Below are 25,790 nucleotides of genomic sequence, written 5' to 3'. Positions count from 1 at the left end.
TCATTTGCATTCTGTATTCTTTTCACAAGGGGCCCAATGACAACAAAAGAAAGCTCTAAAGCTCCAGCAGACATCACATGGCCAAAAAAAATGCAAATCACTCTTTCTATTCAACATACCCACGGCCATAATATGCGATCCAAGCTAAGTGCATGAAATCTGAATGATTTCTAAGTGAATCCTTCCCTCAAAAGCCTCTTTATAGTCGGCTGTTTACAGTGAAAACGGAGATTAAAGTGTGGAATTGGGGCTCCGGGCAGAGAATAGGACAGGGACAAGAGAAAACCGCCTGAGAGTGGGAATGACTGCGAGGCACTGTCAACCCAAACAATCTAACAGACAGTCACAGTGTTTTCATTGATATGCTTGACAAATTAAATTGCTTATGTGTTTTTAAGACAAAAGATAAGCTCTACAGTTAATTACTGTATCAAATCATAAAGAAAAAGGCCCTTGAAATACCAGATGTTAAAATTCTGAAAATGACCCAAATTTGGGAGGACATCAAACAATTCATTAGATTTAGAAATGCAGTTTTTTCTTTTTGGTGCTGGTATCAAAGTTCTCGTACTGCATTCTACAGTGAGATAAATGTAGTGACTACTGGGCTGGAAAATCTTTCAAAATTTGACAATGGTAGTCAACCAGCAGATCATTTGGTGTAAAGGAAGACAAAGCATCACCTTTAGTCTTCCAACATAACCTTAGAACTTAACAGAGTCGTCTTAGTTGAATCTTTGTTCATTTCCCAACTAATTTCTAAACACCTAAGTTACTTCTCCAATTGTACTTGATGGAGAACTTCAATAAAAACCAGCAGTGTTACACTGTATCAATATCTGCTTTGCTGTTTCCCCAGTGAGACTTGAAACATCATCAGCAACTTCCAACACACAATGTCATCAACCAAGAATGGACTGCATAAGCCTTGGAATGCTATTGAAAACAAAATTGTGATAATTTATTTTATCAATCCAAAAAACTCAAAAAGAAAATAAAATAAATTAGATTGTAATTTGGGCCGGTCTGGTGATATAGATAAAAACACACTGTTTTCCTCAGGAATAATCCCACTCATAATTTGTCAACTTGAAGCTCTTAAAAAACTATTCACCATTTAGGGAAACATGGATTTCTAAACATATTCACATCAGTTTGCTTTATTATTACTGTATTGTTATTAGAAATAGTAGCAATATGTTTCATAGGTTCACTTTTTCCACCAACACATTTAAAGTATCTTCTATATTATGTCATATTTGTTAGGGAAAAATAGCAGTATTTCATCCTGAACACAAAATAAAGCTTAACAAGATATGTTGTTTAAAAAGTAGTGTGCTTTGTATGTTGCTCTCTTTTTGTGAATCTAATCTTTGAGCAAATTGGGAGTACAATGACAATTGACCAAAAATACATTGCACAAACCTAACATTTTCATGAACTGTTCACAAAATTCACAATTGTAGAACATTACTTACCTTCCCGTTCATCTTAAAATAATGCATTAATTCCACTATTTTGCCACCCTTACAAAAAGCTTCATTGAATGCTCATGGAGTGAATTGCTGTTTAGAAAGCAGCCTCCTAAATTGTTTCCACAACAACATCAGTGAAATAGTTCTGTGTAATCCATTTAGAGAAAGACTATTTTTAATCCAGTAACCAGATTAATGTAACTGGCAACCATATTACCACCAACTGTGGAACTCTTCTCCTCAAAAACCCATCAGGCTCAAGCTTATGACTCACTTTCACATGCACAATCATATTCTTAACACGGAGCATTCTTCACACAGAAGTGAAAAAGGCAGTCAAGATACTAAGTGGCTAGCAGGAAGGAGGACCGCTGTCACTGGGCTGTGCGCCCTTCAGCTCTGTTAAAATCCACAGTTTAGAGATAACTGGTGAGTCAGTCAGGGAGAGCGCTGGGGAACTCTGAAGCAGAAGAGAAACCCAGTAACGCACTATGTGGATAATCTGCAACTCTGAAGTGTCCTGAATGAGGATGCTAATCTTAGTACAGGAGGCGAAAGGCACTAAATATTCCTAACATGAATCACGACAGGGGCAGTTGTTCAGCAGAGTCATTTATAATTCTAACAAGGTAGAGAAAAATAACAGGTGAGGCGAAAGCAAGGCGAGGAAACAGGAATTTTGTACGCCGATCAGGTTTGGAACACTGGCCAGTCCTCCTAGTACATGATCCCACACACATTCAGGCAGCCCAACCAAAAGTACAAAGCGTCTCTGACGGCTATTAAAAGGATTTCACTTTCCACTAAAGGCATTCGTGACTCTGAGCCAACATCCTCTTCACACTTCCTTTTCTGAAAATTTCTTACACTGCTCAGCAAGCAAATAGTACAACTGAAGCCCGTGTAGTTTATCAAAACGGACCCTTTCCTCCTTCTGAGAAATCTTTCCGGAAAACGTAATAAATTCCAGCTTTTAGTGCTTGGACAGATTTTCAGCTGGGTGCAGAGTAAAAAAAAAATAGACTCAAACATTTTACCTGGCTTAATTCCTCATTCTCATCTGGAGTACCTTGGTCTCACACACCTGCCTCCCCCCCTCACCCTGCTTTCTATAACGCTTCAGAGACCACAAATTGAAAGGAAGAGCTGAACATGTGACTTTGTATTTAATAAATCCAGAACTTTATGTTTGACACGATAAATGATTATGCTAAAAACACTGAGGTACTTCAGCTGACGGTTACAGAGTAGCTGTGGAATGTGCTGTCAGCACTCAGACTGCAACTGCATCAACATCTGTGTTATGGTTAGCAACAATGCTTATATGAGGTTAAACAATAGCTAAACATTAACGTCTACTGGACAGGAGGTCAACTGAACTTTAATGAATAATGCGCATCAGTTCTAACACTACATATTACAAAAAGAAAACAAATAATGTAACTCAAAGTATCTTCGAAGAGTTGTGGATGGTGATGCTGTGGGCAGGAAGGATGTCCAGTAGCAGTCAGTGTTGCAACAAATCTGAAATATGATTCAAAAACCAGGCAGAGAGACGTGATCCTTTCCTATTATCATCAATGGAAGAAATGGTTTGTACTTCCTCCTTTTCTCTCTGCTCTGCATCCATGATGCCTCCGTTTCAACGCTTCTGGTATTTTGGGGCATAGTTCAAGTATTATTTGAGTGTTTTAAATGCTAATCAGCATCTCCCAGTTGTTAAAACAATATCTTGCTGCCTCAATTACGCATCATAACTGACGGAAAGTAAAAAAGTAAAGCAATAATCCATCCAGTTGCACAACATCCAAAACCAAAAGGGACAATTGTCCAAACATGCAATGCCTCACACAAAAAAATTCAAAATAATGAACCAAAGTAAACAAAAAGAACAAATCATAACTACCATACAATTGCCACCATGAACGACGCAATTCTAAAACTAATGTAAAGAATTGTGCATCAACATGAATGTACAATGAAGCAATTTAAGGATACATAAGACTACTTTCTGCAAAAATAATTATTGTTCATTCATAATCATGCTACTTTAGTGTTGAAAATATCCTGCAAGCTCCAGCGTTTCCTCACTACATAAATCAAACATGTACGACAACCTTTCTAGTACAAAACTCATTTTTCAAAAAAGGGGCAGGGGAGGGGACACATGAAGGAACATGAGATTGTTACATTGGGACAATCGGTTCCAGGACACACAGTCTGCACACTTCAGATCTCAAGTTTTTCTAACAGTGATCAGAACAGCAGGCTCATGTTACATCTTCTTACGGCAAAGAATAATGCATTACCATTAATAAAACAGGCTTTTAGACATCCGGATAGTTTTCTATTCAGTGAAGGCACAATAATAGAGGTGTATTAGTTCACCCACAAATGTAAGATCGCCATTATCCATCATTAAGAATAGTGGGTTGGTATTTTTAAAGCTGAACAGCAGCTAAGAGCGCTAAGTGCTACAAGCCACACAGCATCGGTTCTGATCAGCAGAACTGCAGCAATGGGCTTGAAACATGTTAAATTGTACCTGCAATACAGTTATAGTGATCAGAGTCATCAATGTGCTTCAGGTGGTACTAAATAGAAGAAAATTAAACAACTAGAGTGTAAGCTTGCTAGATGACTATAAATAAGTGCTTTATACCATGATAGTTTCATCAACAAAATAACAGACTTACAATTTGCCACTGATTAGGGTTGGGTTCTCAACTAAAGCTTTAAATGTTCAGTGTTGCTCAGTGGCTAAAGCTAATCATGGGGCAGAAGAGCGCTGTGACAGAGGTTAAGGTTAATGAAGGGGGGTGAAGGGTATATAAATGTGACTTTTTTGAGCTAAATATCATGTTAAAATGTTATTCCCTCATCCAAAACACACCTGGTGTGTTGCTTTGATTTCTTTCACACATGTATGAGAAATCCTTTAATCTCCCATGGCAACCACTCATGGGTACCTAAGCATGCTCTCACAAATTGCCGCCTATTTCCACAAAGCTCCTCCTTGGAGCTACAGCTCCCACTGAGCTTCCACAAACCAAAGAATGGTTGTAAACAGCATAATGGAGGAACACTGTTATAAAGGCGGAGTGCTGAAAAGAGTAGGAGCTTCTTAAAGAGACATAGGCCAATTTAAAGACAAATTGTGAAGCGAAACTTCAGCATTTTTACAACAACTGAGGGTAACATAGTTACTTGATTGTGCTAAAATATGGCACTATGTGCCAGAAAAATATGTAATACTGCCCCTTTAAAATATATCCCTCAGTTATTGGTGCACGCCTTGTAAACGGGCTGTTGTTCAACAGGTGCATGTTCTGGGCAGAAGTCCCTTAATTCACAAATAAAGCTCAAACATGGGTTTTTTAATCAAACAATAGAAAGCAATTATAAAGTAGCCAGCATATTTCAAAGTTAAAGGTGGAGTTTATGACTGATGATGATTTTTTGCTAATTCCACTTAATATTTAGAACTATAATAAACAGTTCAAATTAGTTCTTTCTAGCCATACAGCCAAGAGCAGCCATTATTTAAGTGGATTTGAAGCAGAGGCGATTTCACACCATCTGTGAGAGAATGTGGTTGCAGTAAAGCTGAGTTTTAGTTAAGATTTGTAAAACAAAAGGATTTTGGCATTTTAATGTATTTTTAACATCTGCAATAGACATCACAATTGGGGTGGTTATGATTACTAAATGTAAACATCAGTGTCTGTGTAAACCTTGTAATGTAGACCTTAACTCCAATTTACAAAAATCTGCCAACTTTTTAAATCAGCACATTCCATAACAGATTTCTAAAGCTGAAAGATCAACTTTATTTCTCCCACTACATTTTTTCTATCTTCTTCATATCTATTAACGTCAGTTCTGGATCAGTTCACTCCTTTAACAACTTGACAAAATGTCCAGAGTGTCCTACATGTGCTTCCAGTTGACGGAGGGAACAACAACCAAAGAACACACTTATTTTATGTGTCAGATAATGATTCCTAATTTATAAGAGGAGCAAAGACGGTTCAGCGCAGATTCATAACCTCAAACCGTTCCAAGAACAAGAGTTAAAAAAGGTTTATCATCCAATATACTCTGTGTAAGTTTCTGACCGTTTCAGATACATTAATTCTGGATGAGCATGGGCATCACAATCCAAAAACAATGCATAGAAAGATTGTTTAGGAAAGCTGAAACATTCAGTTTAAAATGCCAAACTCAGATCTTCTGGGAATTGTACAATCAATCAAAAATTAATACTATGTACATCTGGAATCAGATAACTATTACAATAGGGTCAATGAAACATTATGGTTCAGCGGAAAGGAACATTAAGATCTGAGTCAGAATGAATGCAAGCAAAATTCGTTAGTAAGTCGGAATATCTTTCATAACTGAACAAACTTGTAAGGAGGGAGTGTAATCACATGGGCCTTATTCATCCAAGTCACATTTGTCACTAATTATGAAAACTGACAATTTATGAGTAATGTGATTAAATCAGCAGAACAGTTGAAGTAAAAGCTTGTTGACTAAGCTTCACATGAAGTTGATGAGAATTTAAAAATAAGTAATCTCTTAACGTTTACATTAAACACAAAGTACTAAAGTACAGACAATTTAGGAGATACAGTGTAGTTTCTAGAACGTCAATTATTAACTTTGCTATGACGTTCCCATTATTTTTCAGCAAGTAATGTGTGGGAAACATTCTCGTTTTAATGGAAAACACAACAGAAAAGCAACTGTCCCATTAATCACCCTACTTATTGTTGTCATTACAGTATCTTAGGGAAAAATGAGGACATGATTATGTTCGTCTCCTCCTTAATCTCCAGTTGCTACAAACAGCTGCCAGTAATATTTGGTGTTTAAACATTTTATCGTGTCAAATGACAGCATGCTGTTCAACTACCACCCCAGGCCTAACTCGTTCCAGCGTCCCATCATCTATTGTGCAGCTCGGTATTTTAGCTCGGACATTCCTCTCACGGGCTGGAGGGGGACACATTTTGTCAAACTGGCAAATGTTTTAAGGCATAAAACTCAAAGTCCTACTGTTAAAAGATGAAGAAGAAAACCTGGTAAGTAAGGCAGTCAATAAATTCCGATAGCGTCTATGAACGTCAAGTGAGGTTTTATATAGCCAGCTAAGGTGGCTTGTGCAGGGCTCTTTCTCTATGTAAAGGACCATTGAATAACCAGTTTGACGGATAAACACAACGGGAAAAAATGAAGGCAGTAAAAGAAACCAAAGGGCAACAAACGGACGAGTAAACGACAAAGTGTGTGTTTGCACTGATTTGGAGGAGGGGCGCAGAAAGCAGCCTGGTGAGCAGGCTAACATTAACGTTAGCAATTCTAGCAACGAAAGCTAAGGATAAGCTAGCAGACTTAGCTTAGCTTTCGACTATGAGGTTCCACAGAGACCAGACGTTGTTCAAAATACTTGGCGTGAAGAAGGTCGTGCTACTTACCAAATGTAACTGGCCTCTGCAGGTTATTCCCGGAGTCTCTAAACACGGCTGGTCATTAGACTTGTCAGGTCAGACGAACAGTTTGTTGGCGGTTAGCGGTTTAACACAGGCTGCGGCTAAACAGGACTGTCATTCGCTGTCATCACGAGGAGACATGCGCAGACGGGGGGTTGTTGCTGTTAAAGGGAGCTTCCCACTTTAAAATAAACAGGTATGTACTGTGCATCTTACAATGTGAGCAGACATGCACACTATTCACCAGTGCTTTGGGAAATTATCCATATGTTTAAAATTACCCACGGTACATTAATATATATATATTTATATATATATATTTTATTATTATTATTCCAAAGGGAAAATAAATGTTGTTGTTGTGTGTACTCATCATCCAAGTATCTTCAGAGAGTTGTGAATGGTGTTGCTCTGGGCAGGAGGGCTCTCCAGTAGCAGTCCATCTAGCAACAACTCTTAGGCCTCTTACTGAAAACTGTTGATGCATGATAGTCTCATGACTGTCATGACATGGTAACAGCTCAACATTCAGGGACAGAGACGATATTTCACAGTAGCATGACCTGGATAACACTACCATATGTTGTTAGCATGCACTGCTAATCCACCTCATTTGCCTTTGCCACTTTCTGCTATGTTGTCCTGCTATGCACCCATGAAGCCTCCGTTTCAACTTCTTTAGGATTTGGGGGTCATAGTTCAGATATTACTTGAGTTTTGGGGATGCCAATCAGCCGTTCCCAGTTGTGGGGGGAAAAAAAGGTTACGCAGCATAACAACAGTCAGTAAGTAAAAAAGAAAGAGCACAAAACTTTTCAGCTTCATAGCATCCAAAGCCAAAGGGAGTAATTGTCCAAAAAGCAATGCTTCAACCAAAAAAAGATGAACAAAAGATGAGTCTGCAAAAAGAACACATCAAAACTAAGGTAGCAGAGCTATTCTAACATGATGCCAGTACAAGCTGCACAAGTCTAAAATGTTTTGGTGATCTTCCCTTTTTTCACAAAAATAATTTCTATCTGCAGAACTACTTCTCTGGTACCATTCTCAAACCAAATTTACTTCTATACTTTTCTGTATTTTTTATCTCATGATAGCATTGATAGCATTGTAGTGTGGATTTATCTTGTCATGTCCCTTTCTTAATTTCACATCAGTTAGGCAGTATGTTTGTTTTGTATAAAGAAGAGTCTGAATCACTTTTATTGGTAGATCAGACAGGAGCGAATAACAAGTGCTGCTGACTACTTTATTGCCTCTGAAATCAATCATAACATTGATCTGGAAATAAGACTGACATAACCATGTTGAGTTTCCATTTTGAAAAAACCAGTGGGACTTGCCCTCTGTTGTAATTTGTAACAAACTAACTAGTATTAGCATAAGAAACTAATACCTGCATTCTTTTTAAATTTATTTATTCAAACATTAAAGGAACTCAAAGTTCACTAGTAGAGGTTGCTCGATATGGCGTTTCGGGCCTCCATATGTTCATGCAGGTTATCAAAAATATTAGTGGAAGTAGTAAGTGTTTTCCTCCACTTGGTTGTGCTCTAACAACAGAAATGCCACAGAGCCCTTGAATAAGCAACACTATACAACACACACTAAGAACTGATGCTCACTCACATTTTGTGCAAAAACATTGTTTAAACAAGTCACTATGCTGATAACTGGAACTAAATCCTTCAGAAAAAATTATTAAAAATAAGATTTGGAGCACAGCTACTTAGCTAACATGTTAACAATCCCCAACCTTACTTTATCTGCCTGATAATGCTATACTAGCATGTATCTCACATTCAATTGAAAGACTTAAAGGACTAACAACATTGGATTCAGTATGTATAAAATATGTAATTGAAGTTTGTTTAAAAATATTTGTTCAAGTTTGACGTTTGTTCAGGCAGCTGAAATCTCGGTTGAGCATTTAAAGTGGTGTTGTTGCTAAATGGAACTGCATTAAATCTAAACTAAGTTCAAATATTTCACACTTGGCCACTTGTTAAAATCCATTTATTATATATTTATACAGGTTAGAAACATGACAAAATAGAAACTTGAAGAGAGCTCTTGCACAAAGATATATAATCCAGTAAAAGAGCAACCTTAGCTTAGTGAACAAGGGCAATTAAAGCAGGCTAAGTTCAGTGCTGGAGCTTTGTTAAGAACTATCATTTTAGGACTCATGTCTTAGTGCAAACAACTCTTAATTTAAAGGAATTATTCATTTTTTATAGTAAAATAGGATTTTACAAATCAAGGTTGCTCTTTCATTGCATATGGTTAAATTCAGAATGTGTGGTGGTAATAGTTTCAATGAGGTCTCTAGGTCAAGATGTTCAAATGATCCAATATCCAGTAAATACTGTGCGATATACCTCTTGCATTTTTAAGCAGCAGCTGTTGTCAACATAATAAATTCACTTATAAGCAAAAGCAATTTAAAATACTTAAATATAAATAACATGCTTTGAGCAAAATAGTTATCTATGTACAGTTCTAGTTAAACAACCTATATCTAAAGCTCTTAATACTTTAGAAATATCTATCCCATACATTGCTCTGTGTCAAATGCATTTGTTTGTTCTTAACTGAAGGCCACTTTCATACTAAGCAATTTTTACAAGAATGACATCAAGCATTAGTATTAAATGAGATAAGCTCCAACTAAAATGCTTAGTCAGACTGGCAAAAAAAATAGATGGTTCGATTGTACTTCTTTGTCTATGAAACATCATTGAATAAAGTGTTGCTAAATAATATCCACATAACCATACCAAGGAAATACTTGAATACAAACAGTTGTAATATTACAACCACTGCAACATGGCATTTCAATTTCTGATATAACATTTGATAGTGAAAATAAAATTACCACTGCAATATGGTATGGGCTGGCTTTACTACAATATGGAGTGAATGGATGTGCACTCCCTGAATAATATGTGCTTGATATATTGTCTTTCTACACTTTAAAACACCTGAATAACTGGGTTTAAGCCTAGTCTACATGCAGGCTATAAGTTCTTCTGAGTGCATCATGATCGAAACAAGCCAACACAGGTAAACCTTTAAAAGTGCATTTGTTTTGTCTTTGAATTGGGGGAGAGTTTGGGAACAGACAAAACTAAGAGAGCGTGAGAAAATGAGTAAGTTAAGTCACATATTTATACATATACAGTTGTTCAATTTTCCAAACCACCATATGAATTAACAGTAAATACAATTAGTGCTGCTGACATCATTATTGTTACTATTAAGTGCTATACTATATAATATCATCTAAAAGATGAGGAGTACCCAACCAGTCAAGTGTTCTTGGCTCAGATGCCGCCATGATCATGCACATGAACTGCTTCCCTGTTCTCTTGTCTATCGGGTAAATTGTTGTGGGAGTGAACCTTTTGTTACTCTCCACAAACTCGCACAGCTGATTATAGATTTTGGGGTACTCATGACGGAGGAAGACTCCCCTGGTCCTGAGTTCACGCTGGATGTTGACGAAGCACACCTCCCTCGCTTTCCTTCCCTCCTCCCCTTCTTTGTCAATGTCGGGTGTGCCTGGAGGTGGTGTGAGAATGAGAGTTTCCATTTCTTCATCCTTCTTGAGCACTTTTTTGTCTGGACTCGAGGAGGCCAAAGACACCTTTGCATATTTTCTAACTGTTGGTGCTGGGACCCTTGGTGAAGGTCTGTTAGGCACTAGTTCACCAACAGCTACTGAAACATTCAGAAGGAAACATTCATTGGGGTCATATTCATTGCCTGCCTGCTGCAATTCCTTGCAATATTCTCCTAGGTTGTCCTTAAATCCATCCAGCTCTCTAAGAGACAAATATGTAGGAGATATGAGGAGGCTTTCCAGTCCAACTTGCAAGAAGTTCTCTGCAGTCTCTGGATTTGCAAAACCCAAAAAGAGAACTCCTCTCCCTCTGGAGAGGTAGCCTGCTTTAGCAATGCGTGAGAAGGCCTTGTGGATTTCTGAACTCTCTCTGCAGAACTTAAGGGTATGCCGACACACACTGCTGACACGACCATACAGACATGTCTCTTTATGGATCTCCCAGTCATCTCTACGACAATTTCTTGAGCAGTAAAAGGTATAGCAACTGTGACAGGACTTGAAGTACAAGCAAGCATTGAACATGCTCTCAATCCGATTGCACTTCTTATTAGCACATGCCATAGTGTCATCTTCATCTGTGCTGTGGTCTGGAGAACATTCTTCTGCGCTCCTTTGGAAAGCATCACACCCACTATCAGGATCTTTCAATGTGTCTGGGCTGGATTTAGAGGATGGAAGCTGTCTGCTGAGGCATTCTAAGTTTTCGAGTCCCGGGGATTCTGTGTTTTTGTCGTTGTCTTCTGTGATCAGTTGTTTTAACTGGTCTAAAAGATTTTCACTGGACTTTTTGCTCGTTGGGGGTTTGTAGTCAACCACCAAATCAGCTAAGAGTTCATCCAGTTGTTCCAAACTCTGCTGGAGGGAGAAGTTATTATGTTTCCTTTCTTTGGTGTTTTCTGTCTCTGTGTTGGACTGCTTATTTTCATTAAGTAGCCTCTGAGTTGATGCCTTATCACCATCAGAAGTATCCCAGCTGACAGAATGGACATCACGACGCCTGGCATTTCCTGCACATAGGTCATTGTCTGTTATGGTGATCTCTGGAGTAACAAACCAGTTTGTACTCTTAGAATTTCTCCATGGTTTGTTTGAATTCCTCTCCAAAGAGTTCTCTGATAAAGATAGTGCAGCATAGCGCCTTGGTGAACTCGAAAGGTTAAGTATGACCGGCTTAGCTGTAACATCAGAGGTTGTCCCTTGCCTTGCTTGGTGAAAGAGATTTTCATAGCTACGTCCACGCGGCACAGTTTGCTCTCGTTCGTGCCGTGGACAGATGATGTTGTCCCAAGACTTAGAGTGGTTTTTGACATCAGCTCCAAGTCGACTGGCCTCTGTGTAGCTGTTAGTAAACCATGGAGGAATGCTGAGGTCTTGTCTCACTCTTGGTGGTGTGTTCTGCGATGAGTGGCTGGAGAAACCAGAAATACTAGAGCGATACCAGTCATCTGAAAAGGCCTGAGACATTCGAGGGCGTCGATAACCCTCTGTGTTGTATAGCCTTGGTGGAAAGTACTGCTCTTCAGGAGAGAGCGGTTTAGAACAAAACGACCTTGAGCTATTCATATTGTATGGAGTGAACCGACTGTCTTCTCCATAGTAAGCCCTAGAAAGTGGAGTTTGGGAAAAATATGAACCTCTCTCACTTGTGGAGTAAGGTCTGTTATATACAGAGTGAGCTGCCTCTCTGTTGGTAAGGTGGTCGGTATAGTATGACCTCACAGGAAGTGTGTGCACCCATCGAGTCCTTGGATCATACTGACTTGGGGTTGTACTACCAAAACTGGTTAGGCTGGACCGATCATCCTGGAAATACGTCCTAGCGTAGGGATGAAGTGGATACCGGACAGCATCCTCTGTATAGAAAAACTTTGTTGGTATGTTAGGATTAGAATAGGCTCTGTGTTCTTGGCTCAGATATGGTGTTGTTGGTGACGGCATCCGGTGTGTGTCTAGATGCTGGTAAGAGATCGGAGACATGCTGGTGGTATAGAGATATCCTTGTCTAAAATCTCCACTATAGCATTCGCTTGGAGTTGGTGTTGGAGAAGAGGCAATGTGCCGTGGGACATATAAACCAGACCTGCTACTGGCCTGTGAGTACCTTTGCCAAAGATGTTCACCATGTGTGTTGGGAATCTGCCTTGATGTGTGCTCCAGTACAGCAGCATCTGGTTTGATGTCCACACGGCACCTGACATGAGGGCTTACAGCAGGTTTTTCAGTTTTATCCTGCTCAAAACAGTCTGAGACATAGAGGGGCGTGTGGGGCTGTAGTTTAATAGGATGCACCTCATTCAAGAAAGGCTTGCTAGTGGATTCTCGTTGGATTTCAGCAGTCCTCATGAAATCTGAAACAGCCTGAGATCCGTCCCTCCCATTCCTGGCTTGTGGTGGAGATACAGAGATGGGGACAGGGGTGAGGGTAGCCTTTAGTCTAGGGGCACTTTTAGACCTTGACCTCTTTTTGGACTCTGACCACGTAAGATAATTTGTTTTGTCTTCGGTAGCTTGCTGCTGGAACTGCTTGGTATTAAAAAGGTCAGGAGATGAAAATCGAAGATGGCCTGGCTGATCAAGTCCATTCCAGAGATCTTTGTTTAATGGCTGATTTTCAGGCCTATTGTAGTGTTGCTCCATTGAGGAGAAGGACTGTGGGTCATCCAGGGATTCAATGAAGTCAAAACTACGGCAGTGTCTTTTATTAATTATCTCCGATTTATCGAGCATTTTCAAGTCACATTGCTTTGAGGAATGGAGAGAAACGGAGTGACCAGTAATGTCGCCTAGTGTGATGTCCTGGTACAGATTTGACGCCAGTATCTCAGGGGGATGGGTTCTGGTCATCTTGAAGAAACTTCACGGCTCTCCTGTCAGTTCCATTTAGGATCAAGACCGCCTAAGGAAGAGACAGAGCGACAAAAGAAATGCATTTTTCATCATATTTCTATTTTTCCTAGAAGCCACAAACAGATATGTAATGGAAACCCAGTGCTTTAAGTAAGTATTGCTCAGGGACAACAACTGATACCAGCAAAGGTGCCTCTAAGTAAATAGTTAGATACTCTGTTACTCTGTATGGTTGCCATGGCAAGAATCATCCCGCATCACAGTATGTAAACAAAGTAGCAATCATTTACCTCTTAAGGCTTATGTTAACAGTTAACATAAAAGAGTAATCAAGGCATATATGTTTTTTTTAGACAAGAAACAATTTTAAAATAGGATATAAGTAATCATTCTTTGGTAACTAAGTTAGAGAAAGAAATGGAAAAAAATATGTATACTTGGCAGTACACACAACAAATTGGCATTTATGTGCAATTTGATCCAAAAATAGTTTTTATTGATGCTGCTGAGATGCATTGTTGCCAAAAACAGCAAAAGAACTTCAGCTTAGGTTTAATTTATGATTAAAAAAAAAAAAAAAAAGATTTGTTATTTCATGTGGGTTTTTTGGTTTAACTTATACACTATCCTAATTCCATATTATTGCTTCAATCCAGGATTTTTGAGTTGTAATCAATCCCAATATCACAGTTTAATATCTGTCATTAGCAAAATTTTCAATGCTTTTACTTAAATTTAATGCTATTTTTGTTGTGATGAAAACTGGCACTGCCAGCCCTACGTTCAGTTAGGATCATTTCATGCATTTCAACATTTAACTTCAGAGCTGGTAAATCTGTTTACAGACTGCTGAGGCTAAGTAGGGGAGCGAGGGTCAAAGGACTTTAAAACTTAACAGCAGTTTAAATATTCTGCTGCTGTCAACTCCTTAGCTTTATTGAGTTGTAGCCACTACATCCAGCCCCTACTTAACAAACGTCTCTGCAACAACTGGTCATTAATTATTCATGACAAGGTGATTAAGAGAATTCACTTAACAGCTGAATGAAATAGTATTTTACTATTTGGCATGATGAACATATAACAGGGACTCATTTTTATGAGGGTTCCAAGGAAAACATGACATTCTGATATTATTTTTTAATACTGCAATGTCAGTATCGATTGGCATCAACATACTTATTTGCCACTCTTTCTTTTCCATCACCCCAATCTCACAACTGCCGAACCTTGGGATTTTGATCATAATTGAGGTCTATAAAAGGTGTGAAAATGAAAAAATAGTGAACATTTCTCCAAGCTGCAAAACATATTTTCAGCAACCAGGTTTTTAATTCAACACTTAATAAAATACCATGATCTACCAAGTGCACTATAGGACACATTGTGATGACAGCTGGTACGTCGTGCAACCCTATTTTTATTTAGCAGCTAAAACTGTTCGGACCGTAAGCGTGGCTAAGTTTAACATCTACCTTACTGTGTTATTTCTAGATTGTATACAGTCATATATAACAGACTGGAATATGTGTTCTGATGAGGCTAATTTTGTTAGATTAAAAATACCTTTTGAAAATAACAATCTAAGTAGGTATTAAACATGCTTTTTCACTTAGCCCACATTAGTGAATTTAAAAACTGTTATTTTTGGACTGATGCAATGTACTAATGTTAAATTTGAATTGAGAATTGTTATAGTAACAAACTTGAAAACATCAGTCTGTGAGTAATTAAATAGTATACTACGTTTCACTTAGTGAACGGAGTTAATGAAATAAATTAACTTTTGAGTAATTTAATTTATCAAATAAGTCTGCATTTGTACAGTGTGTCAAAGTCTTCACGTAGGTTGCCAAATTTTCAACTTTCATGTTCCATGGAAATTGCTAGCTACTTTACAGTTAGCCTTCCTGTTGTCTGAGCTCTCATTGTTTGCCACAGTTTTCGCCTCGGTTTTTAATACTTCAACAATTTAAGGTACCTTCCATCATAACAAATACCTAACATCTTTCTCCTTTTCTCAGGGCTAAAATATTTAAGAAGAAAGTGATGCTACAAAGCACAGTGCTTCTCTGCAGCTACAGACTGTCTACTAACAGCAGGCCTCCATGAATTAATATATATAACAATATTTTTTTATTAATTTATGGGATTGCTCTATGGTTTATTTAACTATGCGCTAAATATAACGTGTTCCTTTGTTTTATATACATTAGTTTTGTGTTTTTACATTAAAAATTATAATTGTAACAAGTTAAGTAAGTTTGACATTCAGACAGTCTTACAGTTTTTTGCTTTTCAAAATTTTACTGTTGTGCTTTATGGGGTACTACTTTGAAATCCACGGATTTCTATTTTATTTTATTTTTTGCAGTGTACAATATTTTTTTAGCAATCGGCTTAAACTTCGAGAATTGGTCAAAATACATCCTGCAGGAATCTGTGGATGAATCGGTGACCTCAGCGGGATGTCTGAACCGAGAATGAATTCAGATATGACATATATAAGAAATCAGTCATAAGTAATTGAATAGAATATCGCCCCCTGTCTTTACTATGCAAAGACATAAAATGTTTTAAATAGATAATAAATAATCTCTTACTAATTTTTTTATTATTATTTTTATTTTTAGGTTTAATAAGAACACTGGGGACAAAACGTTCCAAAAAGGGGCTTTTGTGTATCTAACACAAACATGGACTTTCTAGTTGGCACTCACCCACAAGCCAACCGTGAGTTACCATCTGTTCATCATGATGAGAGGAGTGACCAGCCATCTCCCCATCATGTCTCTGCAGCTCACCTTAATATCACGTCTGTTTACAACCGACCTCTACGCACAAACCCCCATCATTAGTCAAGGTGCACATGTATTATTAAGCTCATTTAAATTATACTAATTTGGGAAATGCTTTTCTACTTTAAGTGTGTAACATCATTTAAATGTACACACAAATTAGGTTTGACCCAATAGCTATAGAGTAAAACGTGTGCCTAAATCAACTTGAATGTTTTAGGTTGCACTCTTCTAACACCAAAACAACAAAAACCATGTGTAACAGTCCATTGTGGTCTCATCTGGATTGAAATCGTCAACTGCTAAGTCAAAATTTTATTAAAATAAAACTGATTATATATGCGATAAAAATGTGATAGAGATTTGGGAATTAGTTCACAATCACAACCCACTTCGGATACTTTCATAATTCCATAACTTTCATCTTGACTAGGTAAATATGTGCACTCCTTCCTCCATTCATTCCCCTGCCTCAAAGCTCCTTTGCAGCAGGAACACTGCACTTTCTAACAGTTTAAAGCCACATGCCACATACTGTCTCCATGGCTACAGCCCACAGCAAGGAAACCATTCAGCCCCCCTGCAGTTGCACAAATCTGTCTGAAAATAAAACTGACTAATAATTAGCGGGCATCGCCATTAAACTGGTGCTGAGTGCAATCTGTGGCATGCAAGTAACCATAAAGAATGTCACAGAAACATTTTTTTTAAAATTAATATCCCAATCTTGTTTATACGCAGATTGGAAAAGAGTAGTCTTTTCTGTCCTTTAGTTGGGTTTTGCAGGCAGTGATAAATCTATTGCAGATCCCACAGGCCCATGGGGCGCATTCAGCCTTGGGAGGACTTGCTTTAACGCTCTATTACGCCCCTTTAATTTTAGTGCTGCGGCAATGGCGCACAAGGCCGTCCGCATCCTGCCTTGTCCCTGGTCGGACGCGTTTGAGCTCGAAATGACATGGTTTCGGAAAAAATGCGGGAAAGAAAAAAGAAAAAAAAAAGTTTGGGCATTTAGGAGAGGTACCGGAAAGGCCTTACCGTGTCGGCGGTGAGCTGCTGATCGGATGCGGTGGGCATGATGGTGAAGAGCGGCAGCCTGTTATTTCTCCGCGAGTTGAAGCCTCAGCCTTATCGCACCTGCTGCGATTCTCCCGTAGCCGAGCACTCGTCCTTCATGATGTTATCTGCATCACCCAGCTCGTCCCTCTCGCTCTCGCTGGTACCTCTGTGTTGGTGCGTGATGGAGGAGGAGGTGTGTCACAGCTTGCGCCTGTGCGCGTGCCTCTGGGGGCGTGGTTGTGCGTGTTTTTAGCGGGCGGGAGGGAGGAAGAGGGGAGGGGGGTTTGTTGTGAGGGGCGCGGAGGGGACGATCTGGGCGTCGGAGCAAAGCAGCAATGCGGTCTCTGCTGAGATTTTATGGGCATTTCCGGGGGTATTATTTTTATTTTACTTTTTTGTGTGTGCATTTTGCAATGGTAGATTCGCGTTGGAGCTGTCCACTATGAGAAAATGCAACTCTGGCAACCCTCAGTCCCAGAGATTTTTACAGTAAACTAGTTATCTGCAGATTTTCTCACTTGACTGACTATTGCTGATGTCCCTCCCACACTCTTGGGCAAGAGGTAGAGAAAACCTGTCCCATATGCCAAGATTTTTATATATATATAGAGAGAGAAAATAAATGCACTCTAAAAACTGCAAGGTGAAAAATAATCCAGAGCCAGTCATTTTTCAACTCAGCTCTGGATCAAATATTAATAATGACATCCCACCTACAGCAAACAGGGACAACATTTAACACCTCTTTCCTCTTTTGGAAAATGAAGAGGAACTATTTCTTAGTTTTTCTTTCAATATATTCAACATGTTTGCTATGAATGAAGACTTCAAATATCCTACAGCAGCCTACTATTGTTAAAGCGGCAGGTCTCCTTGCTCACTCATCTCTTCAACCCCGACCAAAAATCTTCCTTGTTACTCAGAGCGCCTCTTCAAAATATTAACTTTTTGTCTTCAATTCACCTAGCTATTTTGCCATTATCCTTAGGGTCAATGTTCACGTGGAAAACCCAGTTTGCTTTTCCTTTATGATGTCTACAGATACTCGAATGATATTCTTTCAAAGCTTTCAAATAATGTCCTTTTCTTAAGACGCCATCTATTTAGTAGAGTGCACCAGTCCCTCCTGCAGCAAAGCACACCACATGTTGCTGTAAGGTGCTTGTAAACACTCACCTCTTTCCCTCCAAATTTATTGACAGTCATCATGGCTAAGCAATTCAATTAGTGTCACTAGCATGCTACTTAGCTGCCTCTGCTGTAACACACATATAGCAGCAGAAATCCAGTTTGGGAGTTTGAAAGAGCTAACTCTGTAGCTTTTAGAATATAAAATATGCAATAGCAGCAAGAAATAATACAACTCTTTCACTTACATGTGACAAATTTACTTTACAAAACAGATTTAAAAAATAATTTGAAAAGAAATTAAATGTTATTTAATTTCAATTTTTAATTGTGAAGCAGTTTTGTTTGTATGACTGATTCATTGGTCAACGTCTGAATTTTGGCTATTGATAGCACTAGCTAATGCCAGGTATTTAGCAGGTGAAGGGCTATTTTTGACTTATGTGGACAAATATGTAGTCATTAGCACAGTATATTGACATTGATATTATTATCCAGCAACATTTCATTTAATTTCATACTATAGAAGAGGGTCAGTGAAGTTTGATCAGATTCTTTGAATAGGTCAAAATGGCGGTATGGTCAGCCTCCCTTTCCTCAAACCCAATAAACTAGGGCCAAAGATTTGACTCTTTCTTTGGTTCTTCTGTTGCAACAACATGAATCCATCATTTGGGTTTAAGGATTAACATCTATTGAACAGATGTCCCGTTTGCTTTATGTATGCTTTTTCTTTTCTTTTTTTTACTTTAACTGAATAACCAAATAGTAGACCCACTTTTGCTATTCCAATGTGTGTGTATCCAAACTTGCCTAGCCCATGGATACAGGTGCATGTTGGAAGTTGTGAGTTTAATCCAACAACCTGTTTCCTTTTTCTGGCAAATCTTGTCGTTTCTACACCCATCTTCCCCCGTTCAAAATGCTTCTGCTCCGAACTCCAATCTTACGTCAACCTTCTGCATTGTCTGAATTCATGATGGGTGCAGCTGGCTGCGAGCCTCAGCTCAAATCATGTGACTCCAGCAGAGAAACTGCTTACTAAGGCTCTCTCTCCCTGCGGATGGAAGCCACTCCAGACAAACTCTGCTGATCACGGCGGTGATTGTAATGACACTCGGTGACAGAGGTCTTTTTTATCACTGGAAAAATGTGTCTCCCGTGTTAAGACGATGACCAGTGTTGTTCTTCTTTTATGTGTGTGTTTGCATGTTTGGATACGGCAAGTCTTCCTGCCCACTGCACGCTAGTTACAAAACAACCCCCGGCTTACTTACCGAGAACCCATCTGTGACACACCACGTGTATGAGATATGATTCACAAAACATTGGATCTCACATTGTGCATGCAGCATCTCTATGCTAGTATGTGCAGCTTACCGGCTCCGGCATGGCAAACTGGCATCAGCGTGTGTCAGCTGTTGATTAGCAGTGTCTGTCAGCTGGCTGCCAGCAGGTGTCTTGGGCATCTCATAGAGAGCGTGGAGAGAAAATCAATGGCTCTCTGTTGATTAGAAACCTTACTGACGGGGATCAATCAGGCTTTCTACGCCTCAAAGCAGCAGCATTGAAGCAGAGCACTGTCTTGACTGCTCAAACAAGCTTTCATGCTTTTTTTTTTCAGTAAACACCCTTCAGTTCTCTGGCTGGCTCCCATTAAGTCTATGTTAGATTAAGCAACTCACTGTAGATTTACTTTCTGGTTTCTGAGTTCCCACTGGAGGGAATTACATAAGAGATGTGGGGATGGACACGCAATCAGAAACCCAGGCATGTACAATAGCTATTGTAGACTGGAAAAATTACTCATAACTCTTGAATTTTAACACGATTTGAAACGTCACAATCACAAACATTTTTTAAAATTTCTTTTACATCTTTTGTTATTTTATATGATAAGTGGAACCTGTTTGTCCTGCATTCAGCTCTACACATCTTCCTTTCACGTCTGACTCTTCCTCTGTGAGAAAAAAGCACATCTCCAACATGATACGGCCACCATCATGTTTCACAGTGGAATAGATGTGTTCAAAGTGATTTGTTGGCATGTGTTAGTTTTCCAACACATAACTTTTAGATGTAAACCACAAATTCAATTTTAGCGTCATTTGACCAGAGCGCCTACTTCCACATGTTAGCTGGGTTACGACAGCTATTAGATTTTTATTTGCACAATGTATATGCTTTTGTTTTTGCTTTCAGCTCACATTTATGTGTTCCCTTTTGTTGGCTTAAGACACAGAATCATAATAAAATACGCTACATTTGTGGCTGTAAAATGGTAAATGGTTTGTCAGTTCAAGCGGTGTGAAAACCTTTGCAAGAGACAAATGTGGGAGTATGTGAAGTCTGTGCTTTTATTTTAGACTTCAACAATGTGCCACAGCAAACAAGGAAAAGGCATTACATAGGGATAATAAAGGCAAAGCCAGAGATGTTGTATATGGCCCCTGCACTGCTGAATATTTCAAACAGCCAGAATTAGACCCCTTTGGAGAGCCGAATCTGAACGAATATTGTTGGTTTTCTGGGATCCACCAGCAAGACATCTAGAGTCAGTGAGCTCACACTGAGAAGGAACAGACGTCCAGCAGAGGAGAATCTGAAGACTCACTGGGAGACGCACCCAGACTTCCACATAAATCCAGTCAAACCCTGATTAAATCTTTGACAAATTAAACCAGTGAATCCTCTGTCCACGTTCCTGGGCCCAGATTGTCGCGGCTGTCCATGCAGGATGCACACCACTCAAAACTTTGATGAGGATTTAGAGGCTGCCATGTCAAGTATTTAGATGCTTTACAGCTCAGCAAGGGCTCTTTAGATTCCACATTGCCATAATTTTCAGTCCCACTGGATCAGACCAGATTAAGCGCAAATGACTGTTTTCACTGTGCTTTAGTCCCGTGCAGCAGTATTTATCTCCCTCGAACCTTCCCACGTTTTCTCACATTACAACTACAAAGTATTTTATTAGCCAGACTAACACAAGGTAGTGAATACCTGTGAAGGGGAAGGAACAAACGCATGGGTATCAATAGTTTATAGAAGTACCTCAGCTGACTTTTAGACTCCGCATGTGAATTTTTGTCACACATGAAGAGAAAAATTCCTCCCGGATCAATACAGCTGAAGCTCAGTCAGTCAGCAATTATCAAGTCTTCACACAAATTGTCCATTTGATTTAAGTCAAGTTTATATGTATAACACATTTCAGCAGCAAAGCAGTTCAAGGTAATTTACGTAACAAGAAAAACAATACATGTACCTTGTAAATTGAAGTCTTTGAATGGTCAAACGTCACCAAACCTTTATTCCGTCTGGTGTGTTCTTTGGTCTTTGCGGTGCTGTTTGTTAGCTATTTTCTTTATGTATTAGCTTCACAGAACAGCTGGATTAATATATCAAACTACAGACACAATTCCAACTACGAATTTGGTGACCTCTGACAACAACTTTGTTGCAATGGATTTTATTTAATGGTTTTAATATAAAGAAAGCTGAACATATCCAAGTGCCACATTTTGTTTTTAAGATGTTTACCACATACCCATTTCCTTCCTCTTCAGGATCATGTGCTACCTTGTGTTGATCTCTCAAATAAACTCTCCAAAAAAAAGTTGTAAAGTTATAAATTATGCAAGGTTCAGAGGATGTAAATACACTTCAGCAAGTCATAATTAGAATAACCAGAGGAGGAGCAGATTTCCCTTATGTATCTGAAACTTCATGGTCTAAAAATTCGCACCTGACGAGATTTTATGACAATATCTTGGACAGAAACGAGAAAAGTATTAGACATAGTTTGCTTGTGCTTAATTAGAACATTGTGACTGCACACGGAGAGCGAGAGAGAGGGAGAACATTTCAGTCCACTCAGAGAAACATTTATAAACAAATTCATGTGCCAGCCAAACCGGTTGGGAGCGGTATCCATGGCAACCCACACTGAGTAGGAGCAAAAGAGGCAGGGTTGATTTGAAAGGGAATAAAGTAAAGGACTGACGAGAGTTATCCGCATGCAGAGACCTTAAAATCTACGTCACATCGTGAGTGAGAGGCACCGAGGCGAAATGGCTCGGCAAGACGCAAAGAAAGTTTGGCGTCGTGTGGAACGTACACCGAGAGGAAACATTGCAGCGAGCATGTGCTCTACAGAGCAGATCGTCTCCAGCTGAGATTGACAGCTTGAAGTGCAAGAGTTGTGTGCATGGCAAATCAGATAAAAAAAATAAAAAAACCTGCAGCGATGCGGCCTCTCGGATCCTCCTACTCTCTGTGCATTTGGGTCAAAGTGGGGAATGCTGTAGTGCAGATATTATTCATAGCTTGCCTGAGCAAAACACAAACTCCTCTGTCCGGGTCTCTGGAGTCCCAGCAAAAAAAAAACATCCCATGGTGAGATTTAATTAAATCTTCATTGCACACACACTCTCTCTCTCTCATCCTTCATCATCTGCCATTTTGGCCGAGGAATCACTCAGTCATGTGTGTGCAGGTTTATTAAAGGGGGAAACACTTTGGAATGAGGAGATGGGGCCTCTCAGCGGGCGCCCGCTAATTTCTGAGAGAGCTCCCGGTGATGTGAGCTGTTCGCGCTGCTGCATTGTCACCGTGATATTGTTATGTAACAGAATAGAAATAGAGCGCGGTAATGGTCCGTTTAGAGCAGCCTCAACGTGCAGTTTTATGGGTTTTTTTTGTTTCTGTTCTTCTAACACAGATTAAGGTCCGGGGAAGGGGTTTTGTAAAGCCGGACTGTCATTAAGGTCCCCACTATTCAAGACCGGACAGACAACAAATCTTTTGTGCCTCGTCGAGGGAGAATCAATGAGCGCCTTCTAAATATGGATATCATTCACCGACCACCCCGCAGCAGCACAATGCAAAAGCAGTACTGGCTTGCACTAACTGTGCCGAGCTGTAAGCCTCCTATGAAAGCTGTAACAGCCTCTTCGGGCTGCAGTTTTCAGAGTTGAATCGTGTACGTCTGCCTCTTTATCCCGTCCAAAAAAGAACAGCTGAGACTGTTTGTTATCTTCTGTGCTTGAATGGAGACACGTGACGAGGAGCTGGAAACACTTCTCTCTGCCTGGACAGCTAGGAGGTCTGTGCAGTTTGCACCAGTCGCCCGTCAAAATTGCGTGTGCATATCGGTTTGGACACCCGCTTCTATTTTTGAATTAATGCAATCTTAATACTATGTAGCTGAGCACCCTGGTTGCAGCCTTGCACATGCACGGTGCACCTGCACTTGCAGCTTCCCTGGCTGTTTAAATGGGTCAGTTCTACAAATATCCTGGATCTGAGAAGAAGTCGTGACACCCCCCCACCCCGTCTCCACCACGCACCCACGCACACACACACAAACATGCACACACCCCAACCCCTCCTCTGCTTTCTACTCTCTTGGCGGTAACAGAGCAAAACTACTGCCGGCAATATTTATGAATCCTTTGTTTGTTACCAGCAAAGTCATGAAATCTGTATCAGCAGGATTACACACAAAATGCCGCCTGTTGTTATTTTTCTCATGAATGAATCTTTTCTAAGCTATGAAAAGCAGCCTTTGGTGTTCTGACAAGATATTAAAGTCATTATTTTGGTGCCGTCATAGAAAAATCACCCTCTCCCTCCCCGATCGGATGAGCATCCTTCCCACTTCCTGAACCTGGATTTTCCAGGAGGGAACAGTGCGGTCTCTCCGTGTGGAAAATGCAAGGCAGCAAAACGAAACACCAAAAAAAAAAAAAAAGCACTGACCTTTCATGAGTGAGCAATGCATATATATATTATTCTGTCTGCAAACTGAAATTTACACATTTCTTTTTTGTCTGCAATGGAAGCTTGCAGTAGATGTAGAATCTGATCCATTCAGTGGTTAAAACTGCACCTTTTGTAGCTGATGAGAATAAGTAAAACACTCCGCTTGGTTCATCTGTAGATGGTGTCAGCTATGTATGCAGAACAGGGCCCTAGAGATGAGTGTGTGTCTGGAATGGTGGGTCACATAGTACAATGTATTAGCCTTTATCAGCTGCAGCTGCTGTATTTAGAATTAAACCCTTTAGGAAAGTCAGACTAAAATATACCACATGACATCATAAAGCAAGAAACAGGCCACGGTCCTACCAAAGACGATTTGATGATGGGCAATATTCAGTATGTTTGCGTTATTGCATAGATCGACATATATAAACATATAAATATTTATATATATAAATTGTACAATTTAAGTGTTAAAAGTAAATGAAAATAAATTATTCAATTTCAGAAAAGATCTTTTTCTATTGAATCCTCTCAAGCGTCACAAATACAACAATTTGTTCATTTGTTACACTGATAAACTGTTCATAAATGTGACCAGAGTGCACATGATGCTATTGTGATTTTTTTTTAACTGAGAGTGAGAAAATCGACCTACTTTGACCAATTGTAATGTGTAAGTGGTTCTGTGCTGCCAGAGGCTGCAGGCGACAGACTGATGGTCTGCACCACCTTGTGGTCAGTGTGTAACTGTTACACTAACTAAACGGGGAAAATCTTTTCAGGTCTGTAGTTAGTTACAATTATTTCCAAAGATTTCAATTTAAGAAAAAGAAAAACTTTACTGGACGTTATTTTTAACTAAATGCCTCAGAAAAGCATATTTGTCCCTAACAGTGCATTTCTCCTGAGCTAAAACTACAAATTTGTTCATGTGCAGAATCTGATTAAAAAAATAAATTGAAGTGAGATGAGTATCAAATTATAAACAGTTAATGCAAACAATTAAATAATGATTCCAACATATATCAATTCATCTTTAACTAAAACTACCTCCTTTTAAATTGTCTGCTGTTTCTCTTGTATGTTATATTTAGACTTGTGTGATTCTCATTCACTGCTCTCATTTGGATCGTTGCTTGTCCGCAACCCATAATCTTCCTGCGGGAAACATGTACTAATAGAACATGTAGAATATTTCTGCTAAGTGGAACTGTCTGATATGACAACAAAGCAGCAAAAAAATCAGAAATGTTATAGGAGGTTAGCCAAGCCGAAATAGCAGTGCCCACTCCAATTAATCTACAGGAGGCTTTTGAAAAGTGATATTATGGCACATTTTGTTGTTAAAGACTTGACATATTTCTTGTTGTCACTCTACAAGAACTTTCTTGGAAGCATGCTCTCCTATCTGTATTATGTTTGGGTCACCTGAGCAACCCGGCTTCATTAACAGTTTTCACTACAGTCCTTATAGAGGACAATAATGGTTTTTAAACTGTTTACTTTGAAGTCATAAAAGGAAGAAAAAAGCAGTGACGTGCGGTCAGGGGAGGCTGGTGAGGCAGTGCCTCACCAGCCATCATGGAAA

The 25,790-nt window shown here is 39.3% G+C and overlaps 2 protein-coding genes across 7 annotated transcripts in view; both read right to left on the bottom strand.

The window, feature by feature from the left end:
• The window catches only part of gapvd1 (GTPase activating protein and VPS9 domains 1), a 35,655-nt gene extending 28,554 nt beyond the window's left edge, over positions 1-7,101 (bottom strand). For all 6 annotated transcript variants that reach the window (XM_023343668.1, XM_023343671.1, XM_023343670.1 and 3 more), the window contains exon 1: positions 6,959-7,101. The gene's annotated coding sequence lies outside the window, so the exon portion shown is untranslated. The remainder of the gene's footprint in view (positions 1-6,958) is intronic.
• Positions 7,102-8,978: 1,877 nt separating this feature from the next.
• LOC102225906 (uncharacterized protein C9orf172 homolog) lies at positions 8,979-17,514 on the bottom strand. The gene is made up of 2 exons (XM_005808956.2): positions 17,285-17,514; positions 8,979-13,497 (listed from the first exon to the last, which is right to left on the bottom strand). Exon 2 carries the CDS (start codon positions 13,443-13,445, stop codon positions 10,245-10,247), a length of 3,201 nt encoding a protein of 1,066 aa, XP_005809013.1. The 5' UTR covers positions 13,446-13,497; positions 17,285-17,514; the 3' UTR covers positions 8,979-10,244.
• Between the last annotated feature and the right edge of the window lie 8,276 nt (positions 17,515-25,790).

This window comes from Xiphophorus maculatus, chromosome 12, assembly GCF_002775205.1.
Source record: "Xiphophorus maculatus strain JP 163 A chromosome 12, X_maculatus-5.0-male, whole genome shotgun sequence".
Lineage (NCBI taxonomy): Eukaryota > Metazoa > Chordata > Actinopteri > Cyprinodontiformes > Poeciliidae > Xiphophorus > Xiphophorus maculatus.
The sequence above is the reverse complement of the archived record's forward strand: the minus strand, read 5'-3'. Positions and strand labels throughout refer to the sequence as shown.

Bases quoted from the DNA above. Each gene is read 5' to 3' on its own strand.
- LOC102225906 (XM_005808956.2), bottom strand. From the start codon at position 13,445: ATGACCAGAACCCATCCCCCTGAGATACTGGCGTCAAATCTGTACCAG.